Genomic DNA, 19,782 nt, shown 5'->3' with positions numbered 1-19,782 from the left:
ATATTTTATATTTAATTTTCAAAGTGCTTTTTATGTGAAGAAACTGAAAGTGAAAGAGTCCACTGGCACTAGCACGCCACTGAGCAATGTTCGTTGCACATTTCGTACTTCGTACACATTTTTAGTAGGACTAGGGGCGTTGGTCCGAGAATGAGGATCGTCCACATTTTTGCTGACGTTTTTTTTTCTTCGACGCTCTGGAGATTTCGGGTTCCCGATCCATGTGCGTGCGCTGGCAATGCAAGAAACTGATTCATTTAATAGAATACCCCCAGTTTCATGGACTACCCTTATGCCGTTGTCCGTCTTCCCGAGGATTTATCGCTCATAACGTGAAAGTATCTGTACAAAGTCAATGTGAAATGCATGAAGAAAATCATCGCGGAATCCTTTTTTTCGCATCACCAACGCACGGATGGGAAATCAAAATCGTCAACGAAAAATGCGGACGATCCTTATTCTCGGACCAGTGCCCCTACTGATTTTAGGTTTTGTTTACCTGCCTTTTCACGCAGGGGTACGGGTGCCAATTAAGGCTAGGCCTAAGTGATATCAACATCATATGTTACACTAGCAGGACCCGTGGAAAATCCACGGTATTCTAGGGGAGGGGGCCAAATAGATAGATAGATAGAGGCCTATGTGCTATCCAAAAAAAATTTAGATTATCTTTATATAGAGAATTTTTATAATATATGCTGTTTGACCATGAATGGCGCATCGTAAAACAAACTATGTCAGATAGGATCTCGATAATTACTATTTATTTGCATTATTATTGTTGTGATTTCAATGTAGTTTCATGAAAAGACTACATATGCAGAGGCTTGGATTATGATTATGTTGGCATTGTTCACAAAATGTGTATAATTATTTTCAAAGTAAAGATTTTACGCGAAAAATCGGACGGTTTGTGCACAAATTGACTCGACTGTGTGTGGTACTGTGAGCGTAGAATCCAGTGAAAGATTTTTTTTTTTCGGGGACTCGATCTATATCAAATTTTGGGAAAATTTTTGGGGGCTACTTTTTTTTTTATCTTTCGGGGGCTCATTTTTCTTGGGCTTATTTTTCATTAATTCATTTAAAGATGCAGTTTGTTTAGTTTAGTAGCGTAGTGTTACGTAAAAAAGGCGTACTTCCTGCGTCAAGTTTCTACGCCGAAAGTACGCGAATTTTGTTAAACATATTAAATTGTTTGCGTCCATCTTGCGTACTTTTTTGCGTCCCTCAGGGTATAGTAACGTAGGCCAGCTTACTATCAGCTCAGCGTAGTTGGTACGCAACTCAACTATGGACCCCACGTCAATTAGTGATAGACCTGCCAGTGTCACAAATAAGGTATTAAAAATATGCTCATCTGACCGTAATTAAATGCCTAAAACCCCTGAGCTTTCGGGGGTTCAGCCCTTTGTACCCGTGGACACCACGCCTGCACTCAAATCGCTTTGAGTTACCTGACCCCCCCCCCCATACTTTAAAAATTGATTTGATGCAAGAACTGTATCATACTAAAAGTATTATCATGTTTTTAAACGACCATGACGACCGTCTGATTTTCTTGTGAAAAATGATTATCGAAATTCAGTATACAACTATACATGGCCAGAATAATCACAATCCAAGCCCAGGTTTCATACATCTATTCACGAAACTATATTGAAATCGGGGCAATAATAACAACTTCAAAGTGTTGTTTAGACTTTCCTCACACCACGGACAGGCCTGGCTACTCCGGTCACCGCTCACACACTCAGGCGCTCCGACAGCACCGCCGACAGCAGCGCTCAGCTGCGGTGGCAATACACTGTGTGGACTCAGGCAGTTTGCAACTGAACTGTCACGTGAAGGCGTACTATCACAGATCTATTTGCGCTATTCTTGTTGTGATTTCGATGTAGTTTTCATGAAAAGACCAATAAAACAGAAGCTTGGACTATGATTATGTTGGCATAGATCACAGAATTTGTATAATTATTTTCAGAGTAAAGATTTTACGTGAAAATAGGTCCATGGTTTGCGCCAGTTGTCGCAATCGCCTCGACTCGAATCGACTGTGGTGTGTGCATGTGTGTGACCTGAGAGCGTGTAATACACGTACTACAAAGCATATCCTATAGAAAGACGCATAACACGGGTAAGCTCAACCCGTTGAGCGTACATATTGGCTACATCCCATCACCCGGGTAAGTCGTCTGTTGATGTGTATTTCTCTTACATGCTACAAAGCGAATCCTATAGCAAGAGGCCTTACTCGGGATATGCCGCAGCCTTTACAATGAGACTTGCTACACCCGTTGACGCGAGTGGATTCTCGTCCATCGTGTGTCTCTTCGTCTCTCTTTGATAATTAGACAGAGGGCGGGTGCACGCCTTGCCGACTCGCTCTCGCGGGTTCGTCGCCTCCTCGCAATCCGCGACGCCCGCCGTGCTCTCGTCCGCCTGTCCTCCCCGGCCGCCCCGGCCGCCCCGAAACCGCGTTTAACGGCATGGACGTCGATCGCGGGGTCGACGTGGCACGCGGGTTACGGGAGACAGACCTCGTGGAATTGTGCCGCCCTCCCCGCGCCACGGCGGAGGCGGGCGGGGTCGGGGAAAGACGTTTTTGAGGAACCGTTTTGTACCCGTTTGGACCCCCCGCGACGATTTTGCGTATTAGTAATATAGATTATCACCTAATCCAGACTCAGCTCGTGAGTCCAGACACACAACATGCAACATGGTGTTATGATAGCAACTTGCGTGCGCAGCGTGCAGTGCTGAGTGCAGTGCATGCAGTGAGCGACTGGCATACCATGAATTGAATCCGGGCTAACTCGCCCCACGGGACATCTCGCCCCAGCCTCAAAGACTGGGGCGAGATGTCCCAACATGATTCATGGGTTGAGAGATAATTTACGGCCAGGACAAAAGAATGTGAACAAACATCAGCCATCTCGTCTAAAATGTAGTAGGGTCTACATTCGACTTCTCAATAACGAAATTTATATCAGGAATCAAAAAAAGACCTTCATACATTATGAAAATGATATTTTTGCAGTGATTTACTGACAAAAACACTGCTCGAATTTCAGTGGTTCGTATCGATACAACGCACATTTAATGTACGTGCGGCGATGCGAATTGCGAGCTGTAAGTAAATTGTCCAAAATGCCATTTTTTGTCATTTTACCTAAAGAGAAGATATAGTCTAGATTGTCTTCAATAGTATCATTTGACAAAATTCCATTACAGATTGTGGTTGGAAATGGCATTATTAAGTCACAATGAGCACAAACATATACACATTGGTATCTCTCGATCGATGAATCACGAATTGCGAGCTGTGAGTAAATTGTCCAAAATGCCATTTTTTTTGTCATTTTACCTAAAGAGAAGATATAGATTGTCTTCAATAGTATCAATTGACAAAATTCCATTACAGATTGTGGTTGAAAATGGCATTATTAAGTCACAATGAGCACAAACATATACACATTGGTATCTCTCGATCGATGAATCATGTCGGGACATCTCGCCCCAGTCTTTGAGGCTAACACATCACATTTTTGTACACGTGATGCTTGGCCATGCGGAAAGGATGGCTTTTAACATCTCTGTCAATTGTGTGTATGTTTTTTTTTTTCCCTTTTGTGCTATTGCTAAATCCAGTTACTTTCTTTATAACCACAGATATATATGTGCAGATTTTAGTCAAGGTTATGATGCCTCAGGTTAATGCTACTCAATTGAGCCACACTCAGTCTGATGATAATATTGTTGCAGAGTTGAATATGAATGTAACACATTTTGAATATATGTTGAATGACGAGGTTGAAACTACAGTGTACGACTCAAAATATTTTACTGAAAAACAATTTTCTGAACATTTAGAAAACTGTCCTATCAATGAAACGTCTTTTTTGCACTTTAATGTGCGTAGCATGAATGCAAATTTTGACAGGCTTTCCTTGTTTTTGGACACTTTTCAGGATAAGTACCCAATAATTGGAATCACTGAAACTTGGTTTTCTAGTCATCCAACTGCCATGTACGATCTTCCTAGGTATCAACTAGTCACTAATGATCGACAAAGCAGATCCGGTGGTGGTGTAGCAATGTATATTCCCATTTCATTTGAGTGTCATACAAAAACAGAATTGTACATTATGAATGATTCATTAGAATCTCTATTTGTTGAGATTATAATTCTTGGAGAAAAAAACTTGTTAGTGGGAGTAGTCTACCAAATGGTGATGTGAATGAATTTATTGAAGAATTGTCTAACACTCTTTCAAGCCCATTATTCAGAAATATAAAAATTATTATTATGGGTGATTTTAATAAGTTATGATCACGATAACTCTGTTAATAATTTTGTTGATACTTTAAGTACATTCTCTTTGATTCCTCTGATTAATAAGCAGGGCCTGACCTTTACTTTTTTTTTAGGGAGCCAGCCGGGCTCCTCAAGCACTTTTTCAGGGAGCCCGCAGGGGTTTCAGGGAGCCCAAGATTATCACGTTTTTTTTGTGGTCATAATAATGGTCATTAACTATTAAAAAATTAAAAATTTTCAGTTTCCACTCAAATCCGTTCCCGCGGCAATTTCTGGAGGTCATGTTCAGCCAAATTCAGTCTATAAATTCTCAGTGACATCTTTGTTTACATTAATTCAGCCACTGGGAATGCCCTGGGGGCTCAATGACCGCGCGAACATACCATTGATTATATTTCTCATGCAATCGTTACCAAAAAACACAGGCACTATGTTGAAAGTGTCGACGTGACTCACTGTTTTCATGAATGAAATCTTGCAAATAAAAGCTCAGTCGTAATAGCAGATGAAACGTGATTGAAATAGTCAAATACTTTTTTTTTTTTTAATTAATCAAATGACGTATTACTATATGACAGCCAACCCATGGAAGGCTAAATTACTTTCAGTTTACAATAAAAACATTTTGTGAAATACATAAACTGTAAGAAAAAAACACACAACAGTTTATAGTAGTACACAAACCTTGCGAAAACATATGAAAGAAATAATAAATTCATTTATTGATTGCTGTTAAGTTAGTCCAACGACATTCAAGTCAAACTTTTTTATTCCATATTTTATTCTTTTCAGTTCCTTTGACCGTTTATACACGCCGTTTTAACGATTAGCCACGAATCTCCCTAATTCGTACATATGTTCACAAAACAACAATCAACCCCTTTTTACACACGCCTTTGAAGTTTGTACAGGTAGTTCGTAAAATTATGTTCAAACAATAATCAAGTCCATCCAGGTACGCACGCTGAAGAATAAGCACTCACGATCACAAACGCACATGTATCACAAACACGAGTCGACGTAAACATACATGACTCAGCTCTGGCAACGCAGCGACCACGTGCGTTTGTCTTAGTGTGTACATTCTCTGAGTGCACCGACATACAATGCAGCATGTATTGCGCACTCGTTACGAGTGCGGAGATATAACGTTATCATGCATGGCATTCCTGCACTGATCTCGATGTGTTTTCTTTTGCAACTCATTATTCGCGCTGGAGTTGAGCCAAGTGTGCCTTGGAATGCCTAGCGCATATTTCATGATTTTGACTGCGGAATTTGGGTTTTTAGATGGATTAAAACATGGATTAAAGTGCTGGTAAGAAACAGCATTTTTCGTGGCTGATAATAGAAAAACTTAGGGAGCCAGCCGGGCTCCTCAAGCACTTTTTCAGGGAGCCCGCAGGGGTTTCAGGGAGCCAATGGCCACCGGGCTCCCGATAAAGTCGAGCCCTGATAAGCCAACTAGAGTAGCAGAAAACTCACAAACCTTAATTGACAATATTTTCACCAATTTGCACCCATTCCCACTGCTGGTATAATAGTGGCTGATATATCGGATCATTTCCCTATATTTGCTAGAACATCTTTAGCATTAAGGAGTTCTTGTAATGAATCCTGTGATAAGTTAACACGGAAATTCACTCAGGGAAATATAGCAAAATTTAAGAGAGAATTGGAAACTGTTGAATGGAACAAAGTTTTATGTGAAACAGAAGTTGATAAGTCTTTTGATAAATTCATGGATATAATGGTGTTATCTTATGACAGATGCTTTCCCTTGGTGCAAAGAAGTAAGCAAGAATATAAAAGAGTACCTCGAATGCCATGGGTCACTAAGTCTTTACTCAGGTCAATAAATAAAAAGAATTGTTTGTTTTGTAGATACAAAGCAAAGCAGACTGGTGTAGCCAAGTTTAAGTATACTAACTATAGAAATATATTGACTTCTGCTCTGAGCCAAGCAAAGAAAGACTATTATCATTTTCAATTCCAGTCTACGTGTAATAATGTTAAAGGAACATGGAAAGTTATTCGAAATGTCTTGAAAACCAATCCTAAACTACAGAGTATTACAAAACTCACCTGGAAGGATGGTCTTATTGAAGACAAGAAACTTATGTGTGGAGCATTTAATGAATATTTTTCTAACATTGGTGCTGCTCTGTCTAGCTCCATACCTGATATACAGGAAACCTATGGAAATTATTTAACCAGTCCAAATGAAAAGTCTTTATTTTTTGTTCCTGTAGTGAATTCTGAGGTTATAGATGTTGTAAGTGGCTTGAAAAGGAAAAAGAGCCCTGGATACGATGGTATAACTAATGATTTGATAAAAGAAGTAATTTTATTTGTAGTCGTACCTCTCACTCACATTTATAACTTGTCTTTAATGCATGGAATTGTTCCTAAAAAAATGAAAATAGCTAAAGTTGTGCCTATATATAAAAAAGGGAACCCTGTAGAAACTGGTAATTATAGACCAATTTCTCTACTTACTGTCTTCTCCAAGATTTTGGAAAAACTTGTATATTAGTTTGATAAAGTTTTTGAAGTCGTGTCAAGTTTTCTCAAATTCTCAGTTTGGTTTTCGCGAGTAACACACAAATTCTCATGCTGTTTTATGTCTTTTAGACAAAATATCTTCGGCACTTGATAAACACCTCCATACGGTTGGTATATTTTTGGATTATTCCAAAGCTTTTGATACGGTGAACCATAATATTTTGTTGCACAAGCTCTCTTATTATGGGGTAAGAGGACCTGCACTCGAATGGTTTAGAAGTTATCTTAGTAACAGACAGCAATTTGTGCAGCTCGGTGAAATTTGTTCAGATATGTTACCCGTCACGTGTGGAGTACCTCAAGGTTCCCTTTTGGGTCCCCTGCTTTTTATTTTATATGTAAATGATTTTCCAAAATCCTCAGAGACGTTTTCTTTTTTGCTATTCGCAGACGATACAAGTGTATTCTGTTCTCATAGAAACTTAAATACTCTTTTAGAAACTGTAAATAGAGAGCTTTGTGTATTGACTAAATGGATTCATGCAAATAAACTGTCACTAAACTTATTAAAAACTAAACAGATGTTATTCAGTAATAGTGAAACAGTAATGCCTGGTAATGTAGTCTTTGATCAGGTAAATATTGAAAAGGTCTCATTTATTAAATTTTTAGGTCTCCACATTGATGATAAATTGACTTGGAAGATGCATACTACTCATTTAAGTAAAGTGCTCTCTAGAAATGTTGGTATGATCAACAAATTGAAGTTTGTATTCCCAAGAAATGTACTTAGCATGTTGTACTGTTCCTTAATTTTGCCATACTTAAATTATGGTGTGCTAGCCTGGGGTGCCTCAGCCAAATCCTACTTAAGTAAAATTCTGCTCATTCAAAAGAGAGCAGTGAGAATTATTTTGGCAGCTGATTGGCGCGCTCACACTGACAAGCTATTTTTACGAAAATAAAATGCTGAAGGTTTCTATATCTGGGATATCTTATGTATCAGTTGGAGAAGGGTGAAGCTCCCATGGCAATAGCATCTATTTTTGTAAAGAATAACCAAATACACAAATACTCTACTAGGCAGGCTGCCTTATACCATGTATCATCAGCTAGAACTCAGCTTAGGATTAATACACTTGCACATACTGGACCAAAGTATTGGAACTCTTTGGACTGTTCTATTAGGCAGTCTGTAAGGCGCCACGGATTTATTCAACTGGCATTCGGAATGCATGTAGAATGCCCTATTCAGAATCTATTGTTCTGTTAATCCGCATTCCAGAATGTACCTAGAATGTACCTAGAATGCGGTACTTAACGACTTAATTGGCGCATTCTGGAATGCTCCATGAATAGGCCATCCAAACAAAGGCGAGATCAATCGACAGCGACTACCTTCTTATTGCGTGCCGGATATTGCGTGCCGGAAGAGTTTCGATATAGAATGCACCATAAGAATTGATAGAAATCAACAGATATTGAATTGGTTTTGCTTCCGTCTCTCCCGCGATCGGTCGCTCTTTGCATTTCTCGAGCGCAGGTGATAATGGACTTACTTTGATTTCTTTCCGACGGCTTAATTTTTGTCATAAACTCCGGTAACATCATCGATATTTAATTGTTTTCGCTTCTAGCTCTCTTTCTCTCACTATTTATTTATCAAGCGTCGGTGATATTGTAATTGATTTTCTTTCTTTTCTTCAGCTTATTAAAGATGGTGAAAAGAGTAGAAGAAAGATTGAGAAAGAATGAAGACAGATTTATTATGACATTCCCGCCAGGCCGCCACAAATATGTCGTGAGTCGGCGCTCTCAGAACAAAGGCGCGTAACAGTGTCAAATATACGCGGTGTTTTGAAACGTTGGTGTTGATTGACACGATGCCTCATTAAAGATGGTAAAAAGAGTAGAAGAAAGATTGAGAAAAAATGAAGAAAATATTTTGCATGAAAATGCGGATGAATCTGAATGATCAAAATGAGAGGAAGAAAGAGGATGCAAGAGATGGTGGGTGTTGAAAGATCGGAGGACTAATGAAATGATATATTTAGATAAAAAGCGAGAGTGGATATTTGTGGTGATTACCATCTTATTTTAAACTTTTTTTGGGGCAGGGATGGGGGTCCGTCTTTTTTTTTTGGCCAGGGAGGAAGCAGTCTGGCCCCGTTGCCACCCCCCCCCCCTCCATGAGTCTGCGCATGAAGGAAAGCACATGCTTTAATGTAAACCTATGAAGTATGTTGTTTCATATAATCTTATTCCTAAACCGAGACAGACATGTTGCGTATCATTTTTTTTAATTTGTTACATCACTTACCTCATCTACCCTCTCTATTTTGTAAATTCCTTCTCTTATAAATAATGATTTGTGTGTGTGTGTGTTTTTTTTTTTTCTTCAATTATAAATAAAATATGACTTACGGAATTTCATAAAAATTGTAGAGGGTGTGCTATTTATAAATAAAATAATGACAGATTGATTATGACATTCCCGCCACTACTATGTCGGCGCTCTCAGAATAAAGGCGCGTAACAATGTACGCGTTTTAAACTTTGGTGTTGATTGACATGACCCCTCATTTTAGATAAGAAGGAGACAGTGTTCATTCTAGATCTGGATTTATTATTATTATCGAGAGAGAGAGAGAGAGATTACAGGTGTAAATTGGCTGTATGCCTATAACAATTCTAAAATGTTGGATTATTTTGTAATACACAAATGTTTTTGTTCATCGGAAATAATTGCTCCTCACCATTGACCACGGTTGCAACAACGACATTCAAATAATGACAGATTTATTATGACATTCCCTCCACATGTCGGCACTTTCAGAACAGAGGCGTAACAATCGTAAATATCGCGGTCTGTTCGAACTTGGGTGTTGATTACATTTCCAAGATACAGTCATCAATCCAACTTTCTACTCCATTCGTGCCTTTTCATCGTACCCACAAAAAGATCAATAGACATATCAGAATCCCGATATTTAATTGCTTTCGCTTGTCTCTCTCTCTCTCTCATCACTGCCCCTATTCCGTTATCCTGTTATCCTTGTTATAGATAAAAAGCGAGAGTGGATTTTGTGGTTACCACCTTATTTTTAAACTTTTTTAGGGGGCAGGGATGGGGCGGTCCGTCTTTTTTTGGGCCAGGGAGGAAGCGGCCTGGCCCCGTTGCTCCCCCCCCCTCCCCCCCCCCCTCCACGAGTCTGCGCATGAAGGAAAGCACATGCTTTAATGTAAACCTATGAAGTATGTTGTTTCGAATAATCTTATTCCCAAACCGAGACGGACATAATTTTGTTTGTGGTCTGTGCTTATATGTTGCGTATCATTTGTTTGTTTAGCGCACACTATCCTAACCCCCCCCCCCTTTTTTTTTCATCACCTTCCTCATCTTCCCTCTCTAATTTTTTAATTATATCTCTTTTTTTTCTTCTTCAATAATAAATAAAATATGACTTATATCATATTTCTCTACGGAATTTCATAAAAATTGTAGAGGGTGTGCTTATTTATTCCAAACAAAAAAGAGAAGGTCATATATAGATCAGTAGAGAGTGGGGGAGAGATGATAACTGAGTGAGAGGGGAATTGGAGAGAACGAGGGAAAGAAAGAGGATGCAAGAGATGGTGAATGTTGACATAATGAGGTGGTGAAATCTGATTTTAGTCTTTTTTTATATATATGAGAAGTAAAAGATTTCTTATTTCTTATTTCCAATCTAAATAGTCCGTATGCTCTAATAATTTAACAATGTTATCTCACGCCAACATGGCATGTGGACAACAACATGCCACGTGCGCAACAACGACATACCAATAATGACAGATTTATTATGACATTCCCGCCATAAGCATGTCGGCGCTCTCAGAACGAAGGCGCTTAACAATGTCAAATATACGCGCGTTTTAAACTTTGGTGTTGATTGACATGACGCCTCATATTAGATAAGGGGAGACAGTGTTGATTCGAGATAGAGATGGATTTATTATTATCGAGAGAGAGAGAGAGAGAGAGAGAGATTAAAGGTATAACAATCCTAAAATGTTGGATTATTTTGTAATAGACAAATGTTTTTGTCATCGTAAATAATTGCACCTCACCATTGACCAGTCGCAAAACGACATTCAAATAATGACAGGTTTATTATGACATTCCCGCCACATGTCGGCGCTCTCAGAACAGAGGCGACTTAACAATAAATATCGCGGTCTGTTCGAACTTGGGTGTTGATTACAACATTTCTAAGATACAGTCATCAATCCAACTTTCAAATCCCCACCAACCTTTCGTGGTCGGGGGAAGGAGGGGGGGGGGGGGGGTAAGAGCATCATCCATTGATATTTGTTTGGTTCCTATCTCGTGAACTTAAATTGACAGTCGTAATGGATAACACTAGGTCTGAACCGTGAAACTACGAGACGTCCGGTAATATGAATACATGTATCTAAAAATGGTATGCATAACAAAATATCAGCCTTTAGACTGTTCCCGCACCGTAATGTGCCCCTACAAAGAAATACGGGGTTCTCGAGCGATTTCGGTTACATCGCAAGTAATGGAAAATTTGGCGGTGCTTTCTACTTTCATTGCGCCTCATTCAGTCAATTTCGTGATTCTTTTTGTAAATATAAAAATGAAAGTTCAGACTTTTTTTTATTTCTAAAAATATAAGTAATGTTCATCAATACGAAAAATAAGGTCTGTTATTTTTGAGGGAAATTGCCGTCTTATTTTGCTGAAGCTTCACGTCTTTCCTTTTCAATACACTCACGATACAAATTGCGTAAGATCGGTCGATACCTCCATTCATTCCCCCATTGTCTATGATTGTCGTGTGCTAAAGCTCGGCCGATTATCAACCGAGCCATAAATAATAGGCCTAAGCCTTCGTTTTACATGGGTTTTCGACACATTTTGTAACTATATTCTGACCAACATTATGCCATGATCTACACTAAATGCCCTTTCTTTTAAATGTGCAAATCAAATATAGGACTATTTGGGGAACTTATGCATTTTGAAATGAACATTGTTTTATTCTCGAAAACAAAAATAATATTTACTTTGAATACTTTCGACTTTGTTTCTCATAATTAGAAATCTTCATTTGTCGTGTGCCTTACCATATTACAATCTTACCACTATTGCCCAAATATATTTTATGGAATAAAATGACACACAAATCCCATTTATCAGGATAACCATTGAACAGCTAGACTTGTTTTGGTTATCCCTCGTGAGAATGCAATTTATTTGTCTTCGTCTCCATCTGTGTTCTCGTTCAACCTATCCTTTCAATAAAACTTTGTTAATCTTCGTTTCATGATCAGTTCTGTAGATGGCATGTACATGTATACATGAAATGATGATGATGATGATGATGATGGCGATGATGATGCTTACAATATTGTAATAGAATAGTAATGATAATAGACATTAATTTCTTCATCTTGCACTCGCTTTTCTTTATTGCCAGAAAACTTTTTTTTAAATTTTTTTTATGTTGCCTTGCTTTTTTTCCCCTTTAACAATGGTAGCATATTTGCCCAGGAAAATTCTCATATTCGTGGCTATACCTATAACTCAAACCTGCTCTAAAATGGTTACATGCCCTCGTACAGGTACATAAGTTAGAGTGGTTGTTTGTATTGTCATGTAGCTTGACCTACGTTTGGGCCTACATCCTCTTCTTTCAACACGGTAATCTTCCAGAGTAGTTACACCTTTACATTCGTTTGTTCCTCTTATTGTGGGATCCGGTCCAGGCAGCTGAGATAAGCGTTTCATAATAGAGGAGGTCCATACATGAATGATTCGCTAAATTGATCAAGTTGATAACATGAAAACCGTATTGTCAGAGTTCCGACACTGGTAATTACAGGGGAGAAGAATTACCAAGTCAGGGGTCGGTTATTTAATGGCTGTTTTCACAACCCGCAAAGGCCTTTGTTTTGTTATCTGTTCTTGTTTATCGGATCTTTTTTCAAATTTTTATGAATGTTTTCCCCTGATTTGTTTTGCTTTCCTTTAAAGCAAATTTCCACCACAGGGTTGGATTGCCCATTTATTTTAATTAAGTACAGTTTATAAATGCCAAGTCTCAGATGTTTCATATTCCATTCAATCTTTCGGGGAAGAGGGGGGGGGGGGGGGGGGAGCATCGTCCATCAATATTTTTTAGTTTCCTAGGAACCAGTCGTAATGGAAGTCGATGTTAATACAGAATAATTATGATGTTCCCACTGAGTAAAATACGTCCTTTGCCTCCACCGTTAAATCTTTTCCCTTGCATTTATTGAACAGGTAGTGCAATTTACTTGACACGCAGTTGATTTGAACGAAAGCAAAGTGGCAACAACAACAAAAGGGAGAGAAAGAGATTGATGATAGTTTGACCGAGTTTAAAGAATTTGAAAATACAAACAATTTATTTTATATAAATGTAACCTTTTTCGAGCGGGAAAATACTTGTATTAGAACTCGTTCGTAGCGTCAAAATTCATTTTACCGGGGAAGAAATAAAGCGGCCGCAACTTTTTTATGGGAAATGGAAACGTAATACCAAGATAATTTTTTCCTTCAATTAGGAGACAACGTGTTTCCGCTGTTATCAACTTCAGAAAATCAGAAGTTGAGAGAACGAATGTTATACCTTGTTTAAAAAGATAAATAAAAATAGCTCTTACTCCTTCTAAAAGTGCTCCGCGCTGTCTATATAAACTGATACTTATTCATATTCCAACACTATGTCGGCAGAAATTTGAAAAGACAAACAAGTTATTTTATATAAATGTAATCTTTTTCGAGCGGGAAAATACTTGTATTAGAACTCGTTCGTAGCGTCAAATTTCATTTTACCGGGGAAGAAATAAAGCGGCCGCAACTTTTTTATGGGAAAATGGAAACGTAATACCAAGATAATTTTTTCCTTCAATTAGGAGACAACGTGTTTCCGCTGTTATCAACTTCAGAAAATCAGAAGTTGAGAGAACGAATGTTATACCTTGTTTAAAAAGATAAATAACTAGATGGAATTTTGACTGCGCGCAGTCGAAAATGATGCCTCCGCCATAGAGCAATTTAAACAAGTTTGGAGTTTAAATCTCCAGTGGTTCTTGAGATATCATGATAACGATCTCAATGTATGGAATTTCATAAGTTGACCTCTGTGACCCTTGACCTTTGACCTACGTGCTCCAAAATCTAATCAGATTGTCTTCCTATGGTGATACACACTATCATTAAGTTTGAAGTTTAAATCTCCAGTGGTTCTTGAGATATTATGATATGGTGATACATACTATACTATCATTAAGTTTGAAGTGAAAATTCTCCAGTGGTTCTTGAGATATCGCGATAACGATCTCAATGTATGGAATTTCATAAGTTGACCGCTGTGACCCTTGACCTTTGACCTACGTGCTCCAAAATCTAATCAGATTGTCTTCCTATGGTGATACACACTATCATTAAGTTTGAAGTTTAAATCTCCAGTGGTTCTTGAGATATTATGATAACAATCTCAATGTATGGAATTTCATAAGTTGACCTCTGTGACCCTTGACCTTTGACCTACGTGCTCCAAAATCTAATCAGATTGTTTTCCTATAGTGATACACACTATCACTAAGTTTGAAGTTTAAATCTCCAGTGGTTCTTGAGATATCATGATAACAATCTCAATGTATGGAATTTCATAAGTTGACCTCTGTGACCCTTGACCTTTGACATACGTGCTCCAAAATCTAATCAGATCGTCTTCCTATGGTGATACATACTATCCTTAAGTTTGAAGTTTAAATCTCAAATGGTTCTTGAGATATCGCGCTAACAAACTCAATACAAGGAATTTCATAAGTTGACCTCTGTGACCTGTGACCTTTGACCTACGTACTCCAAAATCTAATCAGATCGTCTTCCTATGGTGATGAATACTATTCCCGAGTCTTAAGTTTAAATCTTAAATGGTTCTTGAGATATTGTGATAACGGTCAAACGGGACGGACGTACGGACGGACGTACGGACGGACGTACGGACGGACGTACGGACGTACGGACGTACGGACGGACAACCCGAAAACATGATGCCTCCGGCACCACCTTCGGTGGCGGAGGCATAAAAATAGCTCTTACTCCTTCTAAAAGTGCTCCGCGCTGTCTATATAAACTGATACTTATTCATATTCCAACACTATGTCGGCAGAAATTTGAAAAGACAAACAAGTTATTTTATATAAATGTAATCTTTTTCGGGCGGGAAAATACTTGTATTAGAACTCGTTCGTAGCGTCAAATTTCATTTTACCGGGGAAGAAATAAAGCGGCCGCAACTTTTTTTATGGGAAAATGGAAACGTAATACCAAGATAATTTTTTCCTTCAATTAGGAGACAACGTGTTTCCGTTGTTATCAATTTCAGAAAATCAGAAGTTGAGAGAACGAATGTTATACCTTGTTTAAAAAGATAATAAAAAATAGCTCTTACTCCTTCTAAAAGTGCTCCGCGCTGTCTATATAAATATGATACTAATTCATATTCCAACACTATGTCGGCAGAAATTTGAAAAGACAAACAAGTTATTTTATATAAATGCAATCTTTTTTCGAGCAGGAAAATACTTGTATTAAAACAAGCTCGTAGCATCAAAATTCATTTTAACGGTTAAGAAATAAAGCGATCGTAACTTTTTTTTTATTGGAAAATGGAAACGTAATTCCAAGATATTTTTTCCCTTCAATTAGGAGACAACGTGTTTCCGCTGTTATCAACTTCAGAAAATCAGAAGTTGAGAGAACGAATGTTATAGCATGTTTTGCGCCGCGCTGTAGTCACTTTGGCAGGCATTTAAAATCACGCAATTCTGATTAATCGCCAGCGTCTCGGGCATGCTTTTTAATCGCCCAATTCTCAAAAAATTGATGCGATTTGCGCCTTTTGTCTAGAGAACAAAGGCGCATTCCAGAATGCATTCCAGAATGTGCGCATTCTGGAATGCCCCTTTGTTCTCTAGACAATAGGCGCAGGTCGCATCGATTTTTTGAGAATGTGGCTAGAATGGGGACATTCCAGATACATTCCAGAAAGATTAACAAGGGCATTCGGAATGCATTCCGAATGCCAGTTGAATAAATCCGTGGCGCCTAAGCTCTTCTGTCTTCAAACGTAAGCTGAAATTTCATCTTCTGTACACCTAAAGTGAATAGATCTGACATGTAGGTAACTGGATTAGCATCCCCCCCCCCCCCCTTAGGCAGTCTGTAAGCAGTCTGTAAGCTCTTCTGTCTTCAAACGTAAGCTGAAATTTCATCTTCTGTACACCTAAAGTGAATAGATCTGACATGTAGGTAACTGGATTAGCATCCCCCCCCCCCCCCCCCCCCCCCCCCCCCGTGTTGTACATTATCCTCCTTCCCCTATTTCTTTACTTTTCCATTATCTTTATTTTGTTTTCTTTTTTAGTCTACCATATTTTGTAAATTAGTGGTAGATCTGATATTTATTTATAGTCTGTATAGGTAACTAGAATAGTATTAGTACCCCTCCCCCTGTAATATAACCTACTTCTTTAAAAAAAAAAAATGTTGTTTCTGTAGATCTAGATATAAAGGTGATCTGTGTTTTAAAGTGACTTGGTAACATTGTTGAAGGTTGATGAAAAAAATTGCTTAATTTTTGTATAAAATGTTACTTACTATATTCCTTCTACTATACTAACCCTCTGACATGCAAAAAAATCATGAACAAATTCTCAAACCACAAAGATATCTATGGTTTTAATTGAAGGCGTCGATGTGACGCACCCTCTAACAGTGATTAACAATAACAGTAAATTCTCCCAACCATTTTTGAATTTCCCAACCGTTTTTCCATGAGAAAAATACATAAAACAGGCTATAAAAATCTGTCGACACTTAACTGTCTGGAATGGAATGTAGAGCCATTTTATTGCTTTGTGACGATTTACATTCACCTAAAATGTAATTAAATTGTCCTTGTCTTGATGCTGAACAGGCTTTGACAAGTAGCAGAATAGAAGTAGAATAATATAGTTCGGAGAATTAAGGAATCGATCAGATCAGTTTTTCCCAATTTGTACCATGAATAATGATCCGTTTTCACTCAAATTTTCAGATTATCTTTAATTGTACATCTAGCATTGAAGTCACTACCTTAGCACCACTATCTCTCATCTGAACAATGTTACAAAGTCCCTTTAATAGGGTGTCTGATCGCGCACCCGATGTTGTGTGCGAAAATTCTTCCCATAGAGATTACACGCATCCCTATGCAGTCTACGTGCATTGCGCGACCATGCAAAAAAAGTAATTTTTTTTTTCTTCAAATCGAGATTCAAACCTTTATCTGTTGTGATCCTGAAGGTGATAATCAATAAATGAGGTGTCATATGAAAGAGCAGGTGAATTCCAATATTTCCAAAGGGGCGTAGCCCCCGAAATTCTAAAAATATCTTGGTCAAAACAGCAATTTAAACATTGTGTCCTGGCTAACTCTAAGGTTTGTCACTTTTGAGATATGACGCCCCGATCGATAAGTAGTCCCAGTCCTAAGGAACAATTCTATGTGCTTATATTTTAGCTAGCCCCCAGGGATCACAACTGATAACAGTTTAAAAATACCCTTCTCGCTATTTGGTGGATCAGCTAATTAGAGGGCGTGCGCTCCGCTCAGTCCAAACCATGGTTACATCGCGTAACATCTCCGCGCAACGAACAAAACCCCAAATTCAATTACACATTATAGTGAATGAAATTATGGTTGGCAATTCGCGCGATAAACCCGGAAGTGAATACACGTTATAGTCAATGGCAATATCGCGGAGACAACGCGCGTTGTCTCCGCGATATTGCCATTGACTACAACGTGTATTCACTTCCGGGTTCTACGGCGCGAATTGCCAACCATACTAGTCAATGGCACATATCGCGGAGACAGCGTGGCTCAAGCTGCAAGTCGCACATTGGCTTAGCAGCATGCGTACTATATAGTGCTGTAACATCACGGATATCTCCAATTCCGTTTAACCGCCTGTCAAAACCGGACGGTTTTCGGTTAAACGATTTATTTTAAAAAAAAAAAATTAAAAAAATTTTTTTTGTTTTTTTTTGTTTTTTGGCCGTGTGAAAAAGCAGGAAGGTGATTTAACTGAAGGCGCCGATTTGTGCTTGCGAACCAGTCACAAATAATAGTAACAATGTGTTTTAGAATAATGTGTAAGATCATTAAAGTAAATTAAAAACAGTAGAGGACCTACATGTATAGGATAGAACCTTGTGGTACACGATGTGTTAAACTTGGATGAATATATATCGAGATCTATTACAAAGATTACTTTCAAACCAAGATGACAGACAAATTGGAGTGTTGTTCTAGTTTCCAAGTGGTAAGTCATCACATCGCATACTGAGCTGGGAGACATTGCCAGGCATAGAGCCAGGTGGAGGGGCATAAATCGAAACTTTAAAAAAAAAAAAAAAAAAAAAAAAAAAAACGGGAAAACGAAACCGTCCAATTGAAAACGGATTCCGCCATGGGCGGTCGGATACCGGACGGTTAAACGTTTGACTACAGCACTAATACTATATGCATACGCTTGCATATCGCGCGATACAGCTGTTTGTCTGAATTTAGCAAAACAACATCACTCTGCGTGGACATCTTTTTCGTCGATTTTGACCAAAATGATATGAATACACCAGCGTTTTGGAGGGGCTGTAACTTTTGATAGAAACATCGGTGAGACTCGAAATTTGAAATGTGTTATTCTGATAACATTTTTTATTCAAATATCAAACAAAAATGGTGAAAAACGATCCCAAATTGAAAATTGAAAAATCGTTCAGACACCCTACCTTTTAGACCGAAAGCTTCAGTCTCTATAATGATTATGAAGGAAAAACTGTGATAACGCCATTACGAACGTGTAGATGGCGCACAGTTTTTCCTTCATAATCATTTTGCCTTCGGCGTAGACTAGAAGGGATGAGATTGACGGCAGCGAGAGTTTAACACGGCTTGCAAGATTTTCAACATGGATGTCGATTTTGACCCATAATTTCCTTAAAAGGGACCATTAAACGGATTATTTCAATCAAGTTAGTAAGTGGAACCGATGTATTATAGCCTAGGCCTAATTTAAAATTGGATATGGACAAGGTAAAATGACATTTTGGGGGATTTTGGGGGATTTTGGGGGCATAACAATACGGCCGTGGCAAGTTTGTCATGTTTGTGGGAGGGGGCCTAGCGGCTAAAATCTAGCCGTGATATCTTCAACATAGGCTGGCATAGGCGATCGTTCAGTCTCTATAACCGGAGGTCTAGTGGAGCCAGACGTAGTCTCAGTGGAACAACCGACGATTATAGAGACTGAAGCTTTCGGTCTACCTACCTTTAGGCTTTACAAGCTGTGCTTTTTTAACAGACCATCTCTTTTTCCACATTTGTTAAAGTCTTTATAACTGTTTCATTGTTAATGTATTTAGATCTATGCTAGTTGACAATGAACTTGTTACTACTGCTCCTGAATGAAATGTTTTTTATGCAAGTGGAAAGAAATAAATAAATCTTGAATCTTGAATCTTGAATCTTGGCTGGGGCGAGATGTCCCGCGGGGCGAGATGTCCCGCGGGGCGAGTTAGCCCGGCTCCCGTGAATAATGTACCCAGTCAATGGCAATGACATTCGACAGTGTTTTGGAAAATCACACTAGATTCACTATAGTAAAGGTAGTATTTACACATGATCAATGATAACAATAGTACATACCGCACTGCCTATGAGATCCTTGATTCTTTCAACAAAATGAATGGTGTTCATCAAGAATGTGGAACATCATATTGCAGGGAAAAACACGTATTTTCACGGCGTTCTCCACAAGATGTAGTCGCAGCAATCGCTGTCTCGTATGATATTGTACACAGAAGAGCG

At 38.5% G+C, this 19,782-nt stretch overlaps 1 protein-coding gene across 1 annotated transcript in view; it reads right to left on the bottom strand.

Annotated features, from left to right (window-relative positions):
- LOC592598 (dual specificity protein kinase CLK2) overlaps positions 1–19,782 on the bottom strand; it is a 33,367-nt gene extending 13,585 nt beyond the window's left edge. The window contains exon 1 of the mRNA XM_030974717.1: positions 19,621–19,782. Within this exon, the coding sequence (XP_030830577.1) occupies positions 19,621–19,671 (51 nt within the window). The 5' untranslated portion in view covers positions 19,672–19,782. The remainder of the gene's footprint in view (positions 1–19,620) is intronic.

This window comes from Strongylocentrotus purpuratus, unplaced genomic scaffold, assembly GCF_000002235.5.
Source record: "Strongylocentrotus purpuratus isolate Spur 01 unplaced genomic scaffold, Spur_5.0 spur5_scaffold_7, whole genome shotgun sequence".
NCBI classification, from domain to species: domain Eukaryota; kingdom Metazoa; phylum Echinodermata; class Echinoidea; order Camarodonta; family Strongylocentrotidae; genus Strongylocentrotus; species Strongylocentrotus purpuratus.
The sequence above is the reverse complement of the archived record's forward strand: the minus strand, read 5'-3'. Positions and strand labels throughout refer to the sequence as shown.